At 36.0% G+C, this 25,695-nt stretch overlaps 1 protein-coding gene across 2 annotated transcripts in view; it reads left to right on the top strand.

Annotated features, from left to right (window-relative positions):
- LOC102685913 (ephrin type-A receptor 5) overlaps nt 1-25,695 on the top strand; it is a 134,758-nt gene that overhangs the window by 80,140 nt on the left and 28,923 nt on the right. Inside the window, exons 4-8 of one of the 2 annotated variants that reach the window (XM_015363896.2) lie at nt 1,942-2,097; nt 2,455-2,790; nt 21,636-21,760; nt 23,908-24,067; nt 25,543-25,645. In XM_015363896.2, the coding sequence (XP_015219382.1) occupies nt 1,942-2,097; nt 2,455-2,790; nt 21,636-21,760; nt 23,908-24,067; nt 25,543-25,645 (880 nt within the window). Of the gene's footprint in view, nt 1-1,941; nt 2,098-2,454; nt 2,791-21,635; nt 21,761-23,907; nt 24,068-25,539; nt 25,646-25,695 lie in introns of both variants that reach the window. The other variant, XM_015363889.2, reaches the window with a different exon arrangement.

Here is a 25,695-nt window from a genome sequence, read left to right as displayed (position 1 = left end):
TCAAGCAGGGTAAGAATAAACAGGGGGAGGGTGTGATCACTGTGAGAGAGATGCTGGAATATATAAGACTGCATTGCAATATCACTTACTTCAAGTGTTCTATTTGTTTTGATTTAATCCTTTTGTATATTTTGTATGTCATTCATATGATAGTTTGTTACTGCATTATAGGCTGCTAGTGTATGATATTAAAGTTCTCAGTGTGGGTGCCTCCCCCCCCTGCTTTTCTTTCAGTTTCATGGTTTGAAATCAAAGCAAGACAGAGTTTGTATAGTAATTTAAAAAAGAATCCATTTCCAGCATTGCCTGTAGAATGCACCAAAATATCCCATCTTACCCTCTCCCCATTCATTCTTTCCCCAATACAATCTGATTTCACTTCCTATACAACATGGCAATTCACATTCAGGTATATTCTTCTTTATTGACATGGCACCACTTTGTGGTGTTGCCAGAATTATAAAAATCTTGTGATTCACATTTCCTTTTGAAAGTCCGACATCGGAGTTTGACAGTGAAGTAATTCCAAGATTGGTTTACTCCAGTTTCCGGTGCATTGTTTGCGGCATATGTGGTGTTGCTAGGTGATTGTATGGTAGAGGAGTTTCCTTACTTCTCAGACAAGCAGTTAGAATCAGTTAGAAGTCTGTGGTGTTGCTGTGTTGCTCTTTTTTTCAGTAAAATCTGGGAAATGCATTTTCCTTTTGAAATGCCTTTTATATATAGAACTTGCAAACATTATGACAAATATTAATTAAAATATTAATTTCAACATTTCCTAACATTACCCAAATAAATCACTGGAATCCCTCATATAATTATTATAATAAATTCAAGCATTTAGTAAATTGACAAACCAGCCATTAAACTTCAAATTCAAGTCAATTTCTCTCAGATAAATTCTAAGGCATATTGCCTCCTTTTGCTTGAATTACTTTTAAACATCTTTGGCATTTTAGCTAGCATTGTTCAATAATGAAACCTATTTGGCTTCACTAGACTATAAAAAATCCCAAATTAATCTTCATATGCTACTTTTGTACTAGTATTGAACTGGTTTGCTTCCTATCATTAATGATTTTGTCAAACCATGTAATGAATCATGACAATATCATCTTCACAATATTGTCTTACGGACAACAGCATTAAACAGTATGTCCTGGAAGTCTCAATGTTTGGAATGCAACTCTTCAGTGTCACAGGGTACTTTTGGTACTTTTAGTGTTGCAGAATATTCCTCATTTCTAAGAAACCTCTCTCTCTTGGTCTCTGGGGCTTGCACATGTACAGTAGAAGGTCTCTGCTATTATTGTTAATTTCTTTTAACAATTTTGGAGCCAGAGTTTTCATAAAATTGTGAGATTTACCTGGCCTCCAGGAACTTGTGTGTGACTTTACAAAAGTTGAATATTCATTTAATAAATCCGCAGATTTATTTTGTGCAAGTAGTTCAATCATAAAATTATATTTAATTGCTTCAAAGCAGAGATAACATTTTCTTAGTTGAATGTACACTATTTTGATGTATTTATTGTAGACTTTTTGTGAAAAGCCTCATGAATTGAATTGGTATTCTGTGTGAGAAAGAGTGAATTACATTTAGTACTGGGACCTTTTATGTTTGGAAGTTCGTTGAAAAATGATATTCACATATTTGTTTGCAAAGAGTGATAATGCAGCCACAGGAATACTTAGCAAACAGTAAGCTGTTTGCAGTATGTCTAAGCATACTAAAAGCTGAGGTGTACATGCAGATTCTCAAGAGCTGTTTAAAATCAGAATCCAAGATCATGATAGGAGTATCATCAAGGGCATGTTTTAAAAACAGTTTTTACTTCCCATTAAAGATATTTAAACAAAAACATTTTTTGTGACTAAAACAATAAATATTTTTTCACATGATTTTCACTGTTCATTTTCTTTCTCTTGTGTCTATTCCAGTCTGCATAGCGGGTTTCTTTAGACCCTCTACTCAGAGCCCTGGGTGCAGTAAGTGTCCTCTTCACAGTCACACCTATGTAGAGGCCTCTACCACCTGCCAGTGTGAGGATGGCTACTTCAGGAGGGACAATGACCCACCCAATATGGACTGCACAAGTAACTGCTCTTTAATTAAAGAAGCTTCTGAAATTCTTTCAATATCTTATTGCTGTATATTAGAGTTAAGGAGAAGTCCAAAACTTGAGACTCCAACCTAGGTTAAGTGCATGTTCACATGAATTGTGAAACTTTAGGTGTAAAAAAAAATAATAACCCAAACCCCTGTCCCTTTTGTTTAAGCTCTAAAGTCAGACATATTTTAAAATTTGTGATTCATATTTTTACCTCTGTAAAATGTACATTTGTCAGTATAAAATAACAGGAAACAACTTGTTTGCCTGGTCACAAAGTTGTATATAAATGGTTATTATTTCTAGTTTACTTGAAGGTTGTGATTTTATCCCTACACTCCAGAGCCACCCTCAGCTCCTCGAAATGCAATCTCAAATGTGAATGAAACAAGTGTGTTCCTGGAATGGATGGCACCTGCAGTAACAGGAGGCCGGAAGGATGTGACTTACAACATAATTTGCAAGAAGTGCAGTTCAGACTCCAATCAGTGTGAAGAATGTGGCAGCCATGTCAGGTACCTCCCTCATCATAGGAACCTACGCAACACCTCTGTGATGGTGGCAGATCTTCTGGCCCACACAAATTACACTTTCGAGGTGGAGGCAGTTAATGGCGTTTCAGCTCTCAGCGCCCGACCCAGACAGTTTGTCACTCTAAATGTGACAACCAACCAGGCAGGTGAGTAGAGACAGTATCAAAGGCTTAAGTAACAAAATCACTGGTGTGTTCAATCATTAATGTGCTGGAATAATGTTTCAGAATCTAATTTCTTAAGAAAACCTGAAGAATGATCTTAAAAATCTTGAGAATTCATTTAATACAAGTTAAGTTCAATTTGTTACGAAATGTTTTGAAAACTCTTTTCACTTCTTTTGTACTACTGTTCAAATATGCATGTAAATAAAAACTTCCAAACATTCTCCTATCACAAGTATTAAGTACTAGATTTATTAAGTGGCTGTCCATTGGATACATGCTGTAGTCTTATGAAAAAAAGGAAAACCCACTTTCAAATGACCAGCTTGAAAACTGAAATTGTCGTAGGGTTGGAACTTATCTTTCATTCAGCTTGTAAATTCTTTAGTCTGATGAATTTAACTTATGTTCTTGTTTGGGCTTTGTTACCACACTTGCATAATAGTTTTTTTGTTTCTGTATTCATTGGGGTGCATTAAAGCCAAAGTAGAGGGCATTGGAAATGTGTTATTTTAGGTGATTTACTATATCAGGAAAACTATTATTACCATAATGGTTGGGGTGCTGCGCCAACAGGAAAACTTCAAAGGAACAATTAAAGCTCAATTCCATATTGAAAAGTAGAAAGAAAAAATACATCATTTTAGTTGTGGAGCCTTCTAAAGGTGCTGACATCTTACACCATCACCATGAATTCTTTCTATTTCTCTTACTATTACCTTAACTACTACTACAACTACAAAGATCCAGACTGTTAAGCAGCAGCAATCACTTGTAACAAATCATGCATTGTCTGAGGATGACATGCATTTATCGTCACCCTGAAATGTGGAACACAATATCCACCATATCCATTAGAGAACTTAAGAATAGTTCAGAAGCTTTTGTAATGAAAACCTCTCTGTCTTTGCATGTGAAGAATAGTTCTATTTTGTTTGACAAATTCAACTTTGGCATTAACAGAGTCTGTTGAGAATGTGGGTCTTTTAAAAAGCAATTTTTGATTTTTATGGAAGTATTTTTGTAGAAGTATTACTTGAAGGAACTTTGTTCAAATGAACACAGGGGTTTCTTTTTATTTGTACACTTGTTGATATTCAGATGGGTTTAATCTGTTATTTTGTATTCTTAGCACTGGATTCCTTGACTTAATATACAATTTTTTCTGCACATTGTTGGAATTATTTGAGTTAGGTTCTAAAATCAATGGCTCTCACAAATCTGTGATTTATAATAAACTGAGAAACGTTTTTTGAACTAGTTAGTTTAAAATCAGCTTCAACTATTGGAGATTCTTGTTTGTCAAGAAATATCACTACTATATTTCTTTCAGATGGAAGTGTTCCAGAGTTAAGGCTCTGTGAGTTTAAGCTTACATTACTCAAATCAAATATTTATGCATAAGGTTGTCTTGGCAATGTCTTACATTTTTCTTTCAAGCATTTTAAAAAATGGTTTATTTTCTATTTATTTTTTTGATGGGAAAATAATATCAGCTTTGTATTCAACAGGCTGAGACAGATAAAATCTTTCACTGGTACTGCAGGTAATGTATTGACTGTCATGACTCTGACTCTGAGAAACTACTGCTGCTGCCATTTCAGGGATGTATGAATGATGGCTTTGCATGTGTTTAATACACAATGCAATATACAGTATAATATAGTTTGTTCATATTCTGTCAAATCACTTACTGAAAAAGATTTTATATGTAAACATATTTGCTTTCTGTGTGAGATAAACCTTCTGGCAAAGCAAGAATTGTAGCTTGATTACCAGTTTAATGGATTTTTTCTGATTTTATCAAGCATTTTCTTCTAAATTGTCAGTGAATTGTTTATATTGATGTGAATATTGTAGGGAGGGTTAAACATAGCCAAAATTTCAAAACATTGAAATGTCAAAAAAATAAACATTGAAATCTAGTCATGTAGATAATCCTTTAAAAAAACAATATGACTTATATGACATTAGAACATTGATAGAATGTATTGTTTGAACCTGAAGTGAGGATTCCATTTAAAATTTAAATATTTGCAGTAACATTGTTACCTTTCCAATAAGGAGTCGCTTATAAAATTAAAAATATAAGTAAATATGAGCAAATGTAGATACCAAGAGAATATAGTTCCTAAAGTAGTAAAAATGGTAATATATACTTCCTCTATTCTTATTTAATGTTAAATGTGTGGAATACAGATCTTTGAACTTTTGTTTCTGAATAACTTCTTCTAGTGTATTTTATGGTTTTGTTTGCTCTCAATTGTAGAGGAGAACCTATAAATAAATGCAGTGGCAGAACTTGACAATCAGATATTTTTATGGACCCCTTTTCCAGTGCCTCTCTCTTAACATCATGCACTAGATACAACATAATAAAGTAACCTACTAATTTATTTGAAATTCATCCTCTGAGCCTCCCGTTCAACAAAATCATCTACAATCTCTTTGTAGAGCCCTTTCATACAATATACTTTTTTGCTTGTCCAGCTCTAAGCTTTTCAGTAAAATGTCCTCTGTTGGAGGACGTTGATCTGACTCCAGTCTACTGCTCATGAGAGTTGCTGGAGGTCATTGGTATAGTGACTTGTTCATCTCTCTGCCTGCCCAGTCCCCACAGGAGCACTGCATACATTGTATGTTGCTAGCAAGTGGTGAGCCAGTCAATTGTGGTTGACTTACAGTGGGCTTCATGCTCAATCTTTTTGTCAGGTGAGACCCAGAAAAACATTGTTTTAGTCAGTTTGACTGCTACTCTGTTTTGGTATTTCTTTTAGAAGCTCTACTTTTATGCTTTTTGTAGCATAAGTAACATAGTATATTTTATAGAATTGTGGTTATAAGCCATCATTAAATTTAAAAATTGACACCAGCATCCATTTTTGTTCTGGCTGCCTTTTCCCATAAAACTTTATTTTGTAATTAGTATATTTAAATACCACAATTAATATATTTCACACAGACCTTTACATAGTCACTTGTGAAAGTCCTCTCATTTATACAGAATACGTTAGTTAAGTTAACTTTATATCAACACATTCTAACCAAAAACCCTGGCCTTAACTGAAATTTATTTCAAGAAATACTTTATCGTCGAGCAAATGATGGGAGACTATTCAGAAAGTGTCACGACTGGAACAGGCTTTCAATATTAGTGGTATGAGTGAATCACAATAACCATGTCAGAAAAATAGTTCTATTGCTGAAACATACAATGCTTAACACATTGTGTGTCATACCGGGGCCTACACATGGGGCCCCCGGTGCATTCACACAATCTACACCAATGCATAAAGCACAGACATAGACCTTCCCCCCTTAGGAAATGAACTATTTGATTAGGAAAAGGAATACAATTATGCTGCCCTGCCATAATTCTCCATGTCATCTATATTTAATAATGCACTGTTTGCACCTCACTGCCTCTTTTAGCACAGAGGAGGGCTTTTCCTGTGGGAGCAACTGGTATTGACTTTTCATTAAAGTAATGATGACCCTAATGGATGCTGATGTATAATCTTCTTGATCTGAATTAATACTGTAATTACTTAGGATATAACCCAAGACAGTTTGTCATACCTGCTACACACGCAGTGGTGTGTGAAGTGTTCCAGAATTTAACATCTAATTGAAATGAAGAACTTTACTGTATCTGATTGAAAACTCTACAGAATCAGAGCAACTGATACTGCCACCCTTTCATTTACTGTAAGTGCCAGTGCCAGATACAGTATATTCCACTACATATACAGTATGTCAGTGAATTCAATATAACCTTACATTGTTCTAGACTGTGTCTGCAGCTTCTGCTTTATCAGTGTTTTTGACGATGCCTTATAGATACTGTACATAGTAGACGTAGACTTCAGTGATTCAATGTGATTCAAAGTACAGCATTATGCTATGGAAATGTTCAAAACTGCGAAGCAACTGCTACATCATTGAATTTTTTCAGAAATGTGCACATATTAAATCACTAATAAATAATATATTGTTTTGTAAATCTCAAGTGTGAATGTTTTTGGTCAAGTTACACAAGAGCTTTGCATCATCCATATTAAAAAGTAGCCATAGAATAGTTAAATTATATGAAAATATAATTATAATTATGTGAAATTAATTTTCAAGTACTATATATTTTTAACATGTGTAGCTTTATTTTATACATGAAGAGGAGTCATAGTTTTATTTACAACAATCATGAATATTATGTAATAAAGATTATTATGGAGCTGACTACTTGAAAATATTTCCCCTTTATTTAACATTGTCTTAAGTTGGTGACAACAGAAGGAAACATTTTAACCTATCGTTTTTAAACTCATTGTCAGATTGAACCTATGGAGACCTTATTATAGGCAAGACTTCAAATGTACCATAGCAGTTAGGGATTTTGCAGGTGTGGTAGTGTGTTCAGGCATCCCCATGGAGTCATCTTCTTCTAAAACTGGGTTTCATTTTATTAAAGGACTGGCTGCATTCGTCCTAGGGGAAATTTAGTGACTTTGAAGTGCCATTAATAGGTCTCCAGAAAGCAAGAGGTTAGAATTTCATTGATAATGTCCCTTTTATTTAGGCCTAATAGCCATGTATAGACTGCTGTGTAGTCTTAGAAAAGTGCAATAGCTGTTTAACAGTATTTCCAATATTTGCCCAATGGAACATATTTTCTTTTTTCTTGTTTAATTCCCATTTATGCAGTGAATAAACGTTTGTGAAATGCCAATGCAAATGTTGAGTGCAAGCCTGTTTTGCAGTATTCTAGTAAAAAGATAAGTTTGTTGTCAATGATGGATCATTTATTTGTTTTATACAAATAATACAAATTTCATGATAGAACCTGTGATCTTAGAGATTGCATTTCTTTGATATGCAATGAAGTCTTTAATGCGTCCCTGTTATGCCTAACCAGTGTCAAGTCTTGGACAGGGATGTAGTTTGTTAAATGTACATTAGATGCAGGGCAAGGAAAAGAATAGAAACTCAGTCAAATGCCAGGTCATTTTTAAGGTAACTTCTCTGTTCCTTAAAGGTAACAACAGAAAGTTGCTCCTTACTAGCTATTTGAACACATATGATTAATTCTGCATTCAAAGAGCTAGTATAAATTCTGCATGTAGAAAGCAGATTCTGAATATTTCATAATTTTATGTATTAATTGCTTTTGATAGGTTACAATGAGGTTCCTACTTTGAACAATTACTTTGCTTAGTTTGGTAAAGTACGTCCCTTTTCCTGAAAAGGTATTTTTATTAGTAGCGCTCTCGGTTTTCTTTCAATATGTACTTTTTAAGTTTACAAAGTAGTCCATATAATTAAACCAAACTTAAAATAAACAACTTGAATTATATTTGTGTAACATTACTATTTGAATGTAGTTTTCTGCCTTATTTTTCTACACTGAGATTTAGAATCCAGTGCAAAATTAGATTTGGTCAATCATTTTCTTTTTTTTTGGCCCAATTTTGCCCCTTAGCCCGTCTCAACATATTAATGTATTGCACTGTTTTGTAAAAAGAAATAATAAATGATAATAAATAATCCTTACACTTTTCCGGACACTCCACTCAAAACTCTCTACAGGTAATTGGGACTCGTCTCCACCATCACCAATGTGTAGCCCCACCTGGATAATTTGACGGCAACCAAAGTACGCCAGTACGCTATCAGTGGGGAGGAAAACGGAATAATGAAGCCAATTCATTGATGAGGATAATTAGGAGGCCATGATTGGTAAAGGCTAGGGGGAAATTTGGCTAGGACAGCAAGGCTACACCCCTACTCTTTTCGAGAAATGCCCTGGAATATTTAATGACCACAGAGAGTCAGGACAGAGAGTCAGTTTACATCTTATAAAAAAGGACCGTATAGTCACTGTCAATATACTGGGACATTAGAATCCACACAGACCACAGGGTGAGCGCCCCTACTGGTCCCATTATATGGACCAAGGGTTCTCTGTTCAGGTCCTGGAGAACCCCTGCGTCTTCTGTTTCTTTTTTCCCCTTTTGTCCCAAGTGAACTAACTTAATCATTTACCACATTTAATACAGGTGCTCCCTGTAATTTTACTTCATGCTTGAATAAGTCTTTTAACATAACTCTTTGCTCTGTCTGGTATGAAAAAATACCCTGCTGCAGGTGCACTCTCCCAGACATTTCATAAACACCATTCTCTGCTCAACTTGCATAGTAAGTTGGCGCTCCATTCTCTCAAAACCACTATTAATAGGTGACTGATTAATGAATCGCAGACAGAGACAGGAATGACACTGTATCAAACTCTCCCACAAAAGTTTGACTGTTCCTCTGAGGTCCAATTACTTACATTCCACACACCTGAATGGGAGTAGAAACCCAGCAAATGTCTCAAAGTTGATAATAATTACTAATCCCAGATAACTATTTAAGAGACAAAAAAGATCTTGACAATCAGCTAGACATCAATCGCCCTAATTGGTTAAGAGCTGAGTCCTGCAGGACAAAATTGAGTAACGCTCATATAGACTACAAAAAAGACTTTTAAAGTTTTTTGTATTAGGGTATTTTTAACAGTGAGCTAAATATGATTAACTGGTTGTGAATATCCTGATGTTGTTAAATCAGAAAACAGTAAGCATTAAATACTTGAGTGATTTAAATGCTAACTCCATCTGAGAAAAAAAAGTAGTGAATAGAGTATGACTACAGTGATATCCGCATATCCCCAAAGGACATACCTGAAAAAGCACATTTTAAAAGTGTTTTTTTTAGAACGATTGTGTGGGTATTTTTCTGCCCTAACATGTAAAACTGTTCATAGAGACCAAGCATACATCATCTGTTATTTGATACATATTCTCAAAAGACAGATGTTCAGTGTGGAGGGAAAAACGACTACATTAAAACGTCCAACACAAGAAGAAAAAAACAACCAAGAATGAAAAATAGCAGTAGAAAGCTGAAACATGAAGGTTCTTCAGAGAGAGCTTTGTTTTGGCACTTACAGCGGACATCAGTGAAAGCTATCGTTTAAAGGAGGTGCTGACACTATCTGAACTGTTACTTGATCTTCCAAGCAGATACATTTTAAGCATCTCATGACGATAAACAATTAGAGTGGCTATATTAAATATAAAAGTCCAGTTTCATACTTTAAAACTTGAAAATGGACACTACAACAACAACCTGCAGATCAATAATATTACTAAACCTCTCTCCATAATGAACGTATGTATTGTACTGACTTTTTATACATTGCATAGTATAGTTTTCTTTCTTTGTAAATGTATACAGATGTTCTTACATCTATAAGTATATAAGTATAAGTAGTGGGTGTAGTTAGCACCACAGTATAACAATTGCATGACTTGGTTTGGGCATATTTCTCTGTATTTCTAAATCCTTTTTTTTAAAGCCCAAACATATGTCAGTTCCTGTTTAAAAAAGTCAGGGGGTATATACAGCATGTCAGATTACTTAATGTTTCCATTTATATTTAATCTGTTTATAAGAGGGCATTATAGAGAAAAGCTCATACCACGTGGCATCTGTACTGAGGTATTTGAATATAGAGTACTTCTATATTGCATCATATATAAACTTGATAATTTGAAGAAAGTGTGTGTGGGAACCAAGGTTATCTTTGCATTCAATAAATAATCTACTGTATGTCAGGGGAAAAAAAGATCAGGGCTTCCAATATTAATGTTTTTTTTCTATAAAATGTATACAGTTGTATTATTTTCTTGTAATGATTTTGACCAATTTAAAATAAAAAATGGTTCTTATAAAACAAAAATAATTAGTAATCTAGTTATATCTATCTATCTTAAAGTAGTTCAGGTGAGTAGCTGCATCAGCATGTGTAGGCTGCAAAGGAACAAGTAATAGGTTTATTCCATGCAGAAAAGAGAAGAAAGAAAACACAATGTCTATCTTTCTCACACCTAAAGAAAGCTCCGCTGCCAAAACGTGTTTTCTTTCTTCTCCTTTCTGCATGGAATAAACATGTTACTTGTTCCTTATACAGTATGTATATTATACATGTTTGGTTCCAATCAGTTTATGTTAATAAGCAGAAGCAGGTCTCAAGATTTTTACGTATAAATGAAAAACCCTTTGATTTTTTTTCCCAGTTAATCAAATGGTGATGAGTGCCTGTTTAACGGTTGTTGTGAATCCTAAATGATGCAAATACCATGTAGTGTTGTTTTCAAATTGCTTGTTATTCACATACAGTATGTGGTTCATTAAATAGAATTGTTAAGAGAAATGTTTCACAATTCTAAGCTTCATATAGATCAGGATGGAAAATGTGTATTCACCTGAGTTTTGTTGAAACTTTGGCTTGCTTCATTTATTTATTTATTTTTAATATTAGTGACTGCCTACTAATCACTAGAGATTATGTTTTAATTTAATTTTACAAATATTAGATTGTATGTGACTCACTTGTGTGATACTTGGAGTAGATCACTATCTAGGTTTCTTTGTCAGGAATAAAGCATTGTTGAAGCAAATGTACATTAATATATTATTCATTTGTAAACAACTGTTTAGCCAATAGATGTTTTTTTTTACTCATTTTTAAAAGTTGTTTAAAATTAGAAAACATTCTGGAAGAATAGCATCAGAATGTGTTCTGTATCAAATATTTTTCACCCTTCTTTTCCCCCAAACAAGATAGCTGAGCTAATTCATTGATATCCAGGTGCAAGTAATTATTGTTCTTTTTCACGCTACTGAATAGTTTCCGTATTACAGAGATGATAAATCATCTCAGGACTGAATTAAGCGGGATAGAAGAAATGCTGATTGCTCTTTTCATTTTTTCCAATCTCTTTTCATTTTTTTTCATTCTCAAACAAAGATGTTTCCAACTCAAAAGACTAAATTATAGTTATTCTGTAAGGTTCCAAGTGCCAGAATTCTTAATTACCCTTAATGAGTTGTCCTTGGCACCCTGGTAGTCTGGCAGATGGTGAGCTTGTGTTGGTGCCTGTCCCACTAATATCACAAATAAAAGAAAAGGATAGGAAAAAATGTGGAGGCTTTTCACATTGCAGTAATATCAGTTATTTCATTATGCATCATCAGTATCTCAGAATATTATATATTACATCTGCATTTATACCCTTCTAGAAAATTAGTCAAGCCTCTATTAGGTAAATCAGTTGGTTTAATGAAATCACTCCCATGTTGTTTGAAACTATACATTTATAAAACATTTCTTTTATCATTATACTTACATACACAGTTACACTCTAACTTAAAAAATATAATATCAGTGCAGCATATAGGATTGTTGTATTTCAATGTATATATTTGCTTCCATTCTATTTTGTTACAGATTTCTGTTCACTAAAATATATTCAATAAACAATTATGATGGAGAAAAATACAATATGATATTTTGTAGTATTAAATACATTTCCAATCCTGGAAATTACATGCGGGATTTATAACCACAATACATTTATTCTACACCAACTACTAGTTGGCTGAGACAAAATCATGTTTGGCTTTTGGGTTTTAAATGTCATGAAAAGCAAATATTTTTTTCACCAAGGAGTTTCACAACCATTTCTAAATATTAAGTAGGCCTTTTGTATTCATTTTCCTAAAAATGGCAGAGAGGAATTTACACTGGATCTTGCTGAATAGTCACTAATAAACGAATTTGGTTTTTATTTATTTTGTACAGAAGAGTAAAATAAAGTGGTGTGAAGAATATTCAAAATATTCAAATATGAATATCTTCAAGGGTAATGTTAATATAAATACAGAATTACTGTGATGCAAATTATAGATATTGGTTTGTTGTCAGAATTGTTCGGAACACAATATCTGCAGATAATATCTGTTAAATAATTTAATTAAATAAAAAAAGTGAAGACTGTTATAATCAGGAAACTGATCTGTTTTATTTCAAGACTTAAGATGATTAATTAACAGTTAGGGGCTATTGTAGAGGTTAATTTGGTTCTATACAACATTGAATATATGGTTTTAAATGTTAAATGTTTTGTTCTCCATATTCACTGGTGTACTGGTGTACCACAGATCCACAGAAAGACCTGAGTGCAATTGCTTGGTGATGAAATACAACATTATAATACACTATTGATAGTTTCCCATGCACATAGGAGAAGTGTTATTTTGAGGCTTATGTCAAGATGTATATCAGAAAGTTAGATTGGTTAATGTTTTCGATTTAGATACACTCAAAAACAGAACAGGACATTTTCTCATAAAACATTACTTGAATATTTTAAGTAAGTAATTAGGACTAATTAGTAAATGCTGTAATATCAACCTGACATACTAATTGCTTGTGTACACACTGACCTAGTTGTCATTGTGTGCATTTGTAATTGCTTGCCATAAATTCCAGAGGTTCTCCAAGGCTTACTGGGAGAAGCAAAGCTCTCATGCAGAGCTCTGGCTTTTAATCCACTTGGCATGACTGTTCCTTCTGCCCTGGTTGGCATTTGATATTTTACAGCAGTGCCAGGGGTTTTCATCTTGTCACTCTAAGGGCTTTCTCAAAGGAGAATTGTTTACTAACACAGAAGCTTTTGAAACCACTGTTCTGTTGGCTTATGGAATAACCTCACCCCCTTTAAGTAAATATATAAATATGCTGGTGCGGTGTGTTTAGTGTTTTTAAATACACACATACATACAGTAAATCATTTCTTTGGTGTGGGTATGAATTAACCAGACCTCTGTAATATGTAACTTGGACACAGACTTACTCTAGGCCTAGCTACAGTATGTGTGAACATTTTGCTCATGCCATTTATCTTATGTATCTCATGTGTTTAACATACATTTCTTTTGTTTAATCATGTTTCAGAATTTAGTTGTGTTTTCCATGCTAATATAAATGTGCATGTTTTACTAAATTAACTATAATCCAGTTATATAATAAATTTATCTTTAATATATTATTTTAGATACTTTAATAATATCTTTAAATTTACATGATAATACAAGTTTTTTTTTTAACTTTTTCAGAAATACCCAGCTATATTTTAATCAAGTATTTTACTCCAGTGTTAGAAGTTGACATGTTGAGCATACTAATTCTAACCATTGTTTAAGAATATACTGTCATAAGATACAGTAGGTTGCATATGAAAGGATAAGGTTTGGCCCATCTTGCTTTTATAAAAGGGGCTCATGGCTCATGAACTAATGTCACCCCTTCTCTTTGAATAGCACTCTATATGTCGTGAACCTGATAGTGACTGTCAAAGCCGGTGTTAACCAACTGGCGATCCTGGGCAGAGCTGAACAGAGGGACTCATCTCTCTTCAAAACATAAGCACAAAGAAACCAACCAATTCCTGCAATTTCTAACATCTATTTTTTTATATTTAAACACGACCAGCAACATCACACAATAACGACGTTATGGGAATGCATTTTTTGAGAATGCAAAGGCATGTTGACTCACGCTTAGAATCAGACCCTCCTGAAGTCCAACTTCCAACACAGCTCAATGTTCTAATGCAGGTTCAGCCAACCTGTTCAGATGATCCACAGATATTGTTGATTACAAGGAGCTTTTTCATGAGTTTCAAACAAGAAAATCGTCTTTCTCCAGATGCCATTGTCACTGGAACAGTAAAAAAGTATGTATATCTAATCTGCTTCACCAGTGGCAGAACTTGATTAGGATGGGCCCCAGTACAAATATTTTCAAATCCCCCCCTATACATCACACATTAACAGCATCATAATAAACCCTACTCAAACATTGGCAATTTATCAATTAATTCAACTGAGCCGTACATTTTATCTATCTATTTTCGTTTGACTTCTGCCTCAAACTGCTCTTTTTTGATTTTTCAATTTTATGTTTCTGTGGCATAGGTAATTTACAGTAGTCTGTTATTAGATATTGTGGTGATGACCCCTTACAAATTTGAAAATGTGCCCCCAACTGCTAGTTTTGTTCTTCCTTGCTTTTTATCATAAAACTATATTTTATTAGTAGCATATCTAAATATTGCAATCCAAATATTTTTCATTGATTTTAGTGAGGTCATTCCTGTACATTTTCTTATTAAATAAATAAGTTCTAAGTAAGTTTTAATAAAGGTTTGTATCTATACATCTAACCACCAATCTAACCCTGGCCTGGAGTGCATTTTGTTTAAAAAAATAAACTATATCAAGCAAACAACAAAGAATAGTTAGGAAGTCCATGAGAGACACATATGTTCAATTTTAGTTGCAAAAATACAAATGAATCACAATTTTCATCATTTAATAATAACTATTTTTCTAAAACCTACAATGTTTAACTCACTATATCATATTGGTCATTAAAAGTAATCCAGTGCTAGATGTTGGATGGATTCACTGGCTGCTTAGTTTATAGCTCTTCCACTGAAACACACAGCAAGCCTATGCTTACTAACCAGCTATATTTGAATGCAGTTTGCAATCATGAGTTTTGAAAGAAGTGAAAGAAAAATGGCGGCCCCCCTAGTGACAGCTACGTTGGAAACTGTCCCCTCTGTCCGGCAATATTGTTGGGCTTGGCAGCTGCAATCTAATCCCACCAGTGGTTGAGCAGAGCTTGCATAGTGATTAAGTTGTTAATGATATCTGTTTTTTTTTGGTAACCTGTTCTAGATACAACTAGAAAAGTCTCCTATTCTTTGTCCTAAATGAATTTATTTTTAGTTTTCATTTGTGACCCTGTTCTTGTTTCATTACTGGTATCTTTCTTTCACTTCTTATTTAAATTATTTCAAAAGGCGTTTTATGTTACCTCTTAAGCATTAGTATGGTAACTGCATACTATCCTCTAGTCGGCATAGTGTTGATGTATATGTCTGTACTTTTAACTAGATGAATTTGTTTCCATTGTTTCCATTTTGAGCTGCAGACCTTTTGTGAAAAATTGTTAACACTTCATAATCAGAGGCATTAATTATATCACATAATTAGTTACATGTTTCCCGTTGAGCCTGGATGCTGAATCTGCACAAAGCAATAATTAATTAAGAGTGAACCTTAATCCTGGCATTAAGTCTTTACATGTTCCAGTCATACCTGAAAGAGCCCCTACCCTTCAACATTTATACAGTTTAACAGGTTTATATTTAAGATTATTAGAAAGTAAAAATTGTGGGGAAAAAAGTATGCAACTATGCAACTATCAACCAATATATTTCCAGTGACACATAACATAACATTAACAAAGATAGGTCTTTGTTCATTTATTTATGTTTAATACTTAATTTTATTTATGTTCATTTGTCACAGTTCATTTATAGCCTTGCCCATCAGACATGCTAAAGGCACTGCCATCTTAAGAATTTAACTTACTATTTTCTTTTCATTTTATATGTAGACTTATCTGTTTAAAATAAGGAAGCTCAGTGATACCACTGAAATTAGCTATGTGCTAACTGCACTTTGCTACTGAAAATCGTTACTCAACAACCTGCGTTGTTCTTTTTTTTAATCCTTTGAAGAGAAACAAGACACAATTAAGCTGTCTAAGCTACAAGTCACAGAAATCAATAAATTAGGATCCTGACTTCTGGTAGACGGCGAAGCATCTGCAGCTTGCTAGACCATGGTCTAGTGGCTTCAGAAACACAGTTTTTATCTGTATCTCTTTTCTCTGCCCTTTCAGAGATCATATTGCTAAGGATTTCATTACAGGCTTTTAAGATGGAATGATTGTAATTTTGTCTAGGCAGTGGGATACAGTTACTCTTTGTTTAGCAAAAAAAAGTATATCAGATTATTTTACTCTCTTCCTTTTGCACAGTGTATTGTAACATAAATGCAGAAAGGTTGCAGACTAGGTATCATAGCAGTACCACAGGGATCAGTTTGAATCTACTTAATTGCTCTTTATCTCACGGTTACACTTTAACACTTCCATTGAAGAAGATATAATAGGATTGAATTACAGCATTCCAGATTTTATTGTCAGAAAAGTGTGGTGTTTTTTGGAGGTTCATTCCGTGCATTAGGATTATCGCAGCTTTTCAGCACAATGTGAGACAATTTTCAAAAAAGGTCAATTTCACATATCATGTTTGTAAAATTTTAGAGCTTTTTATATTAACTTCAGAGCACACACAGATTCACTTCCTACTCTTCCACTCCCCTTCACACCCTCTGGTTCTGGAATACCCATGGTTACGTAAGCACAACCCCTACATCTCCTGGTCCAACAACAAACTTCTAGCCTGGGGTACTCAATGTCTCACTCTGTGTTGTCAACCTCCCTTATGACTTGACCACGCACCTTTCTCAGGAAGAAGCTACCAAGATCCCTTCTTCTTACTCTGATCTCCACCTGGCCTTCAACAAACAAAGGGCATTATCTCTACCATCCCACTGTCCCTATGATTGTGCCATTGACTTACTTCCAGGAACTCTACACCCTAAAGGGAAGAGTCTGACGCCTTTGAATCTTATATCCAGGAGTCATTAAAGTCCGGCTTCATTCGGCCTTCTACCTCTCCAGCCTGTGCAGGATTCTTCTTTGTCGGAAAGAAGGATGGATCCCTACAACCCTGCATTGACTACCGGTGGCTCAACGAGATCACCATTAAGAACCAGTACCCCTTTCCACTCATGTCCTCAGCCCTTGAATCTGTTCGGGGTGCCACCATTTTTACTAAAGTTAACCTTCGGGGTGCCTACAACTTGATTCGCTTTTGTGAGGGGGACAAGTGGAAGACGGCATTCATCACCACCTTTGGCCATTACGAATACCAGGCGATGCCTTTTGGCCTAGTTAATGCACCCACCATCTTCCAAATTTTTATGAACGACATTTTCAGGGACATCATTCAGAGATATATCTTGGTCTATCAGGACGACATTTTAATTTTCTCCTGCAATATTCAGGAACATATCTCCCATGTTCGTTAAGTCCTCTCTCGCCTCATCCGAAACAACCTACAGTATATGCCAAGCTGGAAAAGTGCACTTTTCATCTTTCTAAGGTCCACTTTCTAGGATATATAATTTCACCGCTCAGGGTTGACATGGACACAGCAGAGGTTTCGGACATCCGGGACTGGCCTACTCCCAAGAACCTAAAGCAAGTACAACACTTCCTGGGTTTCACACATTTATATCGTTGCTTCATCAGGAATTTTAGCCTTATTGTAGCACCTATCACCCCTCTAACATGTAATGGCCCCAGACAGGGCAAGTGGACCCCTGAAGCAGATAAGGCCTTTAATCATCTCAAATAGCACTTTTCCACAGCACCAATTCTCCGTTACCCAGACCCTACACATCCCTTTGTACTTGAAGTCGACATCTCAGCCCATGGCGCCGGAGCCATATTGTCACAACGCTATGGAGAAAAAGGGTATCCTCCATCCTTGTGCCTTCTTTTCTAGAAAACTCTCCCCGGGAGAAGCTAAGTACAACGTTGGGAACAGGGAACTTCTGGCCATCAGGCTCACCCTGGAAGAATGGAGGCATTGGCTACAGGATGCCCAACATCCTTTCACTATCCTAACTGACCACAAAAACCTGGCTTACTTACAGTCGGCTAAACATCCCGATCCTACCCCAGGCAAGATGGACTTTATTCTTCTCCAGATTCCACTTATTTATCACCTATACCCCAGGCTCCGCGAACATCAAAGCTGACTCCCTCTCCAGCCTTCACAATTCCTCTGTGACGGAGACCCCCCACCCGAACCCATCATACCCTCCGGCAAGGTTCTTGCAGCTGTATATTGGGACATTGAAGATCAGGTTAGAATTGCCCTTCAAGGCTACTCTATACCCCCCAATTCCCACCCCACTGGACAAACTGGGGTCATGATTTCCGCTTCGCCGGCTACCCGGGCAAGTGTCCTACCTACATTGTAAACAAGTCCTTGGACATTCGATGGCACAGAGGCTCCCGGCAATTCCTGATTGTCCACGAGGGGTACGGTCCTGAGGAGCGCTCCTGGGTTCCAGAGGCTGATATTCTGGACCGAAGTCTGATCGAGGATTTTTTTCGCACCCATCCCAATCCATCCGCTGGTGTGTCAGGAACTGCCTCTGAGGGGTGGTACTGTAACACATTCTACACGGCGTTCATATTCCCACACGCACACATTCCACTCACTCTCACATACCCACGCACACCAGCTTTCATAAACGCTCATGCTGTAATTATCCTATCAGTTTTCTCTCCCATCACTATTTTAGTTCCTCCTTCCCCTCTTACTTGCTCACTATTGTGGTTAGTCCCCCTGAGCTCACGTAGTGCGCGTTGTCTCTCATCTTCTCTGGTTGTGGATTGTTTACTGACCTTTGCCTGTTTCCTGGTTTTCGCTCACGCCGTTAGGATTTGGATTTGTTGTCTTGCATCTACTGCCCTCTTCTGTTTTTTTGACTTATTGCTCATTTTCTGGATTTTGGATGCTTGATTAGCATTTTGGACTTCTGGCTATTGTGTTTGTGGCTTCCCTTGTTTTAGCCCTGCACAGGATCTATTTTCTCTTCCTTTTTGTGATACCTATGTACAGTATACCATGGGCTGTTTTAATAAATAGTATGCCAGATTTTCAATGTTACATTTATATGAAAGTATACGTTGTTAAAACCAAATAATTAACTTTTGTGAGGTGAAATACTTAAATGTATTTCAGTAATATTGAAAGTATTGCAAGATAGCCTGCAGTATGTGTACTAGTTCAAGAATTTGCCATTTTAATGTGGAGGAGAGAAGTAAAAAAAATGACATTTTGATATACTGTATATATTTTTACGTTCCCACATTTGCTGCTTTTACCATTCATTTTACATTAGGTAGTGAAAATAGCTTTTTATATTAAAACCTGTTACACAAGGGAAAACAACATACAAAATCAGATATTTTGTGAATGAGCATTTTACGGAGCATAGTACCCTGCTTGGTTTGGTGTAGCCCCCTGTCCATAGGACAAGGAGGCCTGAGTCCCATTTAGATAGGTGTTAACCAAGGGGAGCTATAAAATGGAGATGGGGTGGAGGAGGATAAGACAAAAGGTGGAAAAGACAAAAGCAAAAAGTAGTGTTTGTATTAGATATATATAGCTAATTTTAGTAATGATTATGATTAGAAACAGCTGGGGTGAGATTGTCTTGTAGTCGCTATCCTGCTTGAACTTGGGTTAATAACTTCCAAAAACTTTTTTAAAAAATTAAAAACTTTAATTGTTCCCCTTTTTTCTGTTTATGACCTCCAACTGTTTGTGTGCATTGTTTTTCTGTCGGGGTAGTTTGGTTATCTGTTGTATTATTACATGCAAGGCACGATACTTGAGATTAGTACAAATTCAACATTAATATATATATATGCGTTTATAATTAATATTGCAGTCGACCACATAAGGAAAGCAGGGTTTTAGTAATTAAATATGCAAGAGGAGTACAAATATTTTCATAACTGCTATAAAGACCAAAGGTTGGGATGGAAAGTATGCTATGGATAATATCTGAAAGGTACAAATTACAAAATGTAAATAGTTTTTTTCAGAATTTTGCTTCAGAATTTCTTGTATGTATACATACTGTAGAATGAATGGAGAAACTTTAGAAGAAAAGTAGTCTGTCGTTAAGAGAAGGGGGAAGGTGTGATCCTAGCTGCAGGATAATTTTGGTTTCTGTAGTCTTTCTGATGAATGAGTTTGGAAAACCATCTGAGAACACAGACGGAGAGATTAGAGTGGTCATAGCCGTCAGAGGTGAAATGAGAAACAATGGGCTTGGAGAGATCTTTAATCACAGCCCTAACATGTTCTCTGAAGTGGTCTCCGAGTCTCCTTCCTGTTTCTCCAATGTAGATGGCTGGGCATTTACTACAAGAGATACAGTAAATAAGGTTGCTGGAGGTACAAGATGCCATCTGTGTGATCCGGAATTGACTTGAGGGGCCTTGAATGAGTGTGGTGTTAGACGTGTACTTGCAGGTGATACAGCGAACTCTGTTGCAAGGGAAAGTGCCTGGTGTAGATGGTTGCTGAGGGCGGTCAAGGGAGCTATGAACAAGAAGGTTGCGCAGATTAGGTGGTCGGCGATATGAGATGGGGCGGTCAGAAGAGAGGGCCCCAATGGTGGGATCATCCTGTAGGATGGAAAAGTTGTCGTTAATACTCCTGGGGACAGGAAGTGTGTTGGGGTGGTAGGGAAGCACCAAAGGAATGCAGTTGTTACAGCGGGAGTTCATGATTGAGTTGATGGTCCGAGGGGTGTTTTTGGCTCAGGCAAGGGCCCTGTCAATAACACTGCTGGGGTATCCTCTGTTGATGAAAAAGGAGTACATTTTGAGAGCTTTGTTCTGGAAGTCGATGTCGTCGCAGCATAATCGTCGTAACCGAAGGAACTGTGAAAAGATTTTCTCCATTCATTGATGGTTTAATTTCACACCTCTCTACACCTATTCTGACTTCACACCTCTTGATTGGCCTCTCTTTCTGTCCCCTGCTCGCCGTGTCTCACTCCTCCTCTCTCCCAGCCTTTGTTCTCCCGCTACATTACCTTTGCTTACTGCCTTCTCACGCCTAAAGAAGTCTCCATGGCCAAAAAGTGTTTTCTTTCTTCTTTTTTGCAGCATGTAATTGACACAGCTACCCATCTGAACTACTACATACGTACATTGTCTTAAATAAATAATTTGAAAACCAATCATAATCTCTTCAGATAGGCTGATCTACATATTGTAGATGTGCACATACTGTATGTGCATGAAGAAAATGTTAGACACATTTAAAATGCTACTTTTAAATGAGTTCTTTCAACTATCATTAGCAATTCTTTAGAAAGATCTTACTATTAGCATACCTGTTATTCTTTTTCTTGTTTTTTAGCTCCTTCGCCAGTCAGCTTTGTAAAAAAAGGAAAAACTGCAAAGAACAGCATCTTTGTGTCATGGCAGGAACCAGACCGTCCCAACGGTATCATTTTGGAATACGAGATCAAATATTTTGAAAAGGTAAGAACATTTTCAGCTTTGTTGTCTCTTATTAATTCTTCTCTTGGCAAGTTTGCGATGTTATAAAATACTAATATCATGTTCAAACTGTAGAGAGAATTTGTCAGCCTCCTTCGTCTAAGATTGTGCTGAAAGGAAAGCTCTGATCTAACTGAGATTTAGCCACATTTGTGCTTGGGTGGGTTAAAAGTTCATGTACTCAGTGTCTGTTGACTGGCTCCCATATTGAAATCTGGTAGTGTTCATTGTGGACATGAAGTGCATACTTGCGGGTTACCTTAGTTACCGCTTGGCATCTTTACATTCAACAGGTTAAATTAACTCTTTAATTAATGATATCCAAATTTAAGTTCAAATGAGATACGTCACCATACTGTATAACAATAATTATTTTTAATTACTTTCAATATATGGAATTTTTAATGATTGTGTATAAATAGTAATTAGTATCATAATTGTATTTCATGTTTTAAATCTAAACAGCACATTATATGTAATATTTTATATTGTTGTTATTATTCTAATTATAGCACATTTAAAGGTAGCATCTCAAAGTGCTTTACTGTAGGTGTAAAAAACTGTGGAAACATTGGAAATCGTACTCTATCACAAGTAAAGACTTCTGTAATACTTGCCTTCACTTAGATGCAGTTATTTACACCACTGTCTTGTAAGTGTTTTGAGCTGTGCATGCTTCAATAACATAATTGCTAATTGCAAAATTTACAATTTCAGTTCTTTTGATTTTTATATAGTCACTCTGTGAAATTCCTTGTTTTCTGAGAATTAAGTGCTGATCCAGGATCCATGCATGCTACACAGTCCTCTTTTAGAAAAAACTTTATAATCACATTTTAAAATGGTAGCTAGGCTATGTATTTTATATGTTTATAGTTAGAGAAAAAACAGAAGCCACCATTTCAGTAACATCTAACATAATGCAAGTGCCACCTAGTAATCTGTTTTGAGCTGTGAATGGCTGAAAGCAGTATTCCGAACAGGACTGTGGTGCACAAAAGAGTGCTTTCTACTGTAGTGAGTTTAAAATTGTCTTTAAAAGACATAAAAGCAAAGTCCTATTGATCTTCATTTTTAAATACATCACCTCACAGCTACGAACTATGCTTTTCTATTAACTAAAAAGACACAACATGTCAGCCAGTTCTCCCAACACCACAACATGGAAGCCAGTCTGAAGAAGGCACAACAGTGCCTCCACTTTTCGCTGTGCCTTAAGCCTCACCGCTACACTAAAGACTGAACTTTTACTGCAGCACCATAGAAAGTGTCCTCAATAGTGGCAACGCTGCCTCTAGTGGTATGGTATGGCAATACTATCATACACGATAAAGAAGCTGTACAAATGATTGTGGCAAAAGCACAGGGGATTACAGGATGTGACTTACCATCAATCGATTAGATTCAGCCCATCCCCTGTCGCAATAAAGCCCAATCCATCATTCAGGATTCCAACCATCCTGGCCACAAACTCTTCTCCCCCTTGCATTCTGGTAAGCGGAACCATACCATCCCAGCACAGACTACATGAACTACGAATAACTTCTACCCTATGGGAGTGTGCATCCTTAACAGTCAATTGCGCAGTGCCTCAGAATTCAGTGCACCTCTGCTTTCTGCACTTGTATTTGTTGCTCTGTTTATTTATTGTGTGTACTCTACATTCTATCATTATTTATTACTGACTGTTTTGTAACATACTATTTGGTGGTGTTATCTGTTGTACTGTGTTGTCTGTAATACTGTGCATGTCCTGAGAGAACGGCTCGAGTAAGAATCCTATTATACACATACATTTGGTAAAAACTGCTCTATCTGTCTAAGAATCAGGCTTTTGAAGAACAGCCAGGCCTACAACAAAAGTACATAATGGAATCTTTCAGTGCCAGAAGTATTTATAGTAACTTTATCAAGAATGTTAAAATTGTTTAAAATACGGTGAAAACATTCAACCACTGAAATACTAAATAACATTGTTTTGGTTTAGCCAGAGGATCAAAAGGTAAATGATTAGTCCCAGTTTTGTACCGGTCTTAACTGTAAATCCATGTTTGACTTTGGTTTGGGACATTGTTGGATATATAGCCCCTTTGTAATGTAAATATTTTTCTTCTTTTTTGGTGTATTAGGATCAGGAGACCAGCTACACCATTATAAAATCAAAGGACACAGAGATCACTGCAGATGGCCTGAAGCCTGCTTCAGTTTATGTGTTCCTAGTCCGAGCTCGTACTGCAGCAGGATATGGAGAGTTCAGTCGTAGATTTGAGTTTGAAACTAGCCCCTTTTGTAAGTAATTCTTATTTTTTAAATCAAGAGGTGTTGGGATAGTATTTTTGATAACATTTGCCTGCTTCAGAAAACATTACAGTCTTGTAAGATATTAACTCATACACACTAAGGAAGCCCTAGACTTGCTTTATTCAAGCCTTTCAAATGTGGCCTCTGATGACATGGCTAGTGCATAAGAGTTGTCCATTAAAGATATCTGTCAAAGATTGGCATGGTGAACAGCACAATTGCACAGTGTTTAGCATTGCTGTCTTGCATTTTCTGGGCCCCTGGTTTTAATTACTGAGCTCCTATTTATGTGGAGTTTGTATGTTCTCCCCAGGTACATGTGGGTTTTCATTGGGTGCTTCAGTTTCCACCCACAATCCAAAGACATGCAATGGTAGGCTAATTGGCTTCTGGGAAAATTGGCTCTGGTTGGAGCGCATTTGTGTTTGTGTCTATGTGTACATTGCACTGGACATGCATCCCATCCAGGGTGTATCCCACCTTGTGCCCATTGCTTATCGGGATAGGCTCTTGCTCACCAATGACCCTATCCTGGATATAGCAGTTAGAAGTGGATGAATTTGCATGATGTTGTCCTTAGTGAAGGAAAACTCTCAGTGGTTCTGATATTGCAAAAAATATTGATGGAGTCATAAGCAGCACTATTAGTACTAAAGGCTTTTCATCATACCTGAATAATAATTTTTGATAGTTACACATTTTTCTGCAGTCTTCATTTAGTACATCATACATTGTGTCATTAAATGGTAGTATTTTTTCATTAATCCTATTGAAAAAGTTATAGCTGATTAGTTTATATAACATTGTTGCACTTCTAAATATGTACAGTATGTTATGCTCATATTTCACCCTGTACAAATAAATAGGGATTTTGTTACATTCAGAATAATGTTTGTGACAATCATATTTACGGTGCTTTTAGAATAGTTTATACTGTTTATCTGTGTTTAACTGTGTAGTTATATTTACAGCATAAATCAAATATATTTAGACAGATGTGAAAGAAAAGTGGTCTCAGTGGCTTCATTATTGTACTGAACACCTATATTTTTCTCTGCAGCACTTCACCCAGTATACAAGGATTCACATCTGACTTTTATTTTGCCAGAACTGCATTTCTTATTTAATTGGGCACTCATAATATGAAACCCTCAGGGGGAGGAAGTTATTTTTAGAACTCTTATTGGTAAGGCCTTCTAAAACTGGGGAGAGGCAAAGCATCTCTTTCGTTATGAATAACAATACATTACATTTATATTGGGCATTTCATCCCAAAGTTCTTTATATATATATATACTGCATACATCAATATGATTGCAAACATTAGAGAATGGAGAATGTTAAGATCTGCAACATTTTTAGAACTTAGTTACTTTTGACATTCTGGGTGAAGATGTAAGTGGTGATCTTTTTGCCTTGTCAGTGTTCACCTCATGGCTCTTTGCTTTGCTTGTCCCCAGTAGTAGCTGCATCTAGCGACCAGAGCCAGACCCCAATCATTGCTGTTTCAGTCACTGTGGGAGTGATCCTCTTGGCAGTGGTTACTGGGTTTCTCCTCAGTGGAAGGTAAAGTTCCATATACTTTCACACTTATTCTCTACTTCTTAGAATCATGA

This window comes from Lepisosteus oculatus, chromosome 3 (assembly GCF_040954835.1).
Source record: "Lepisosteus oculatus isolate fLepOcu1 chromosome 3, fLepOcu1.hap2, whole genome shotgun sequence".
Classification (NCBI taxonomy): domain Eukaryota; kingdom Metazoa; phylum Chordata; class Actinopteri; order Semionotiformes; family Lepisosteidae; genus Lepisosteus; species Lepisosteus oculatus.
The sequence above is the reverse complement of the archived record's forward strand: the minus strand, read 5'-3'. Positions and strand labels throughout refer to the sequence as shown.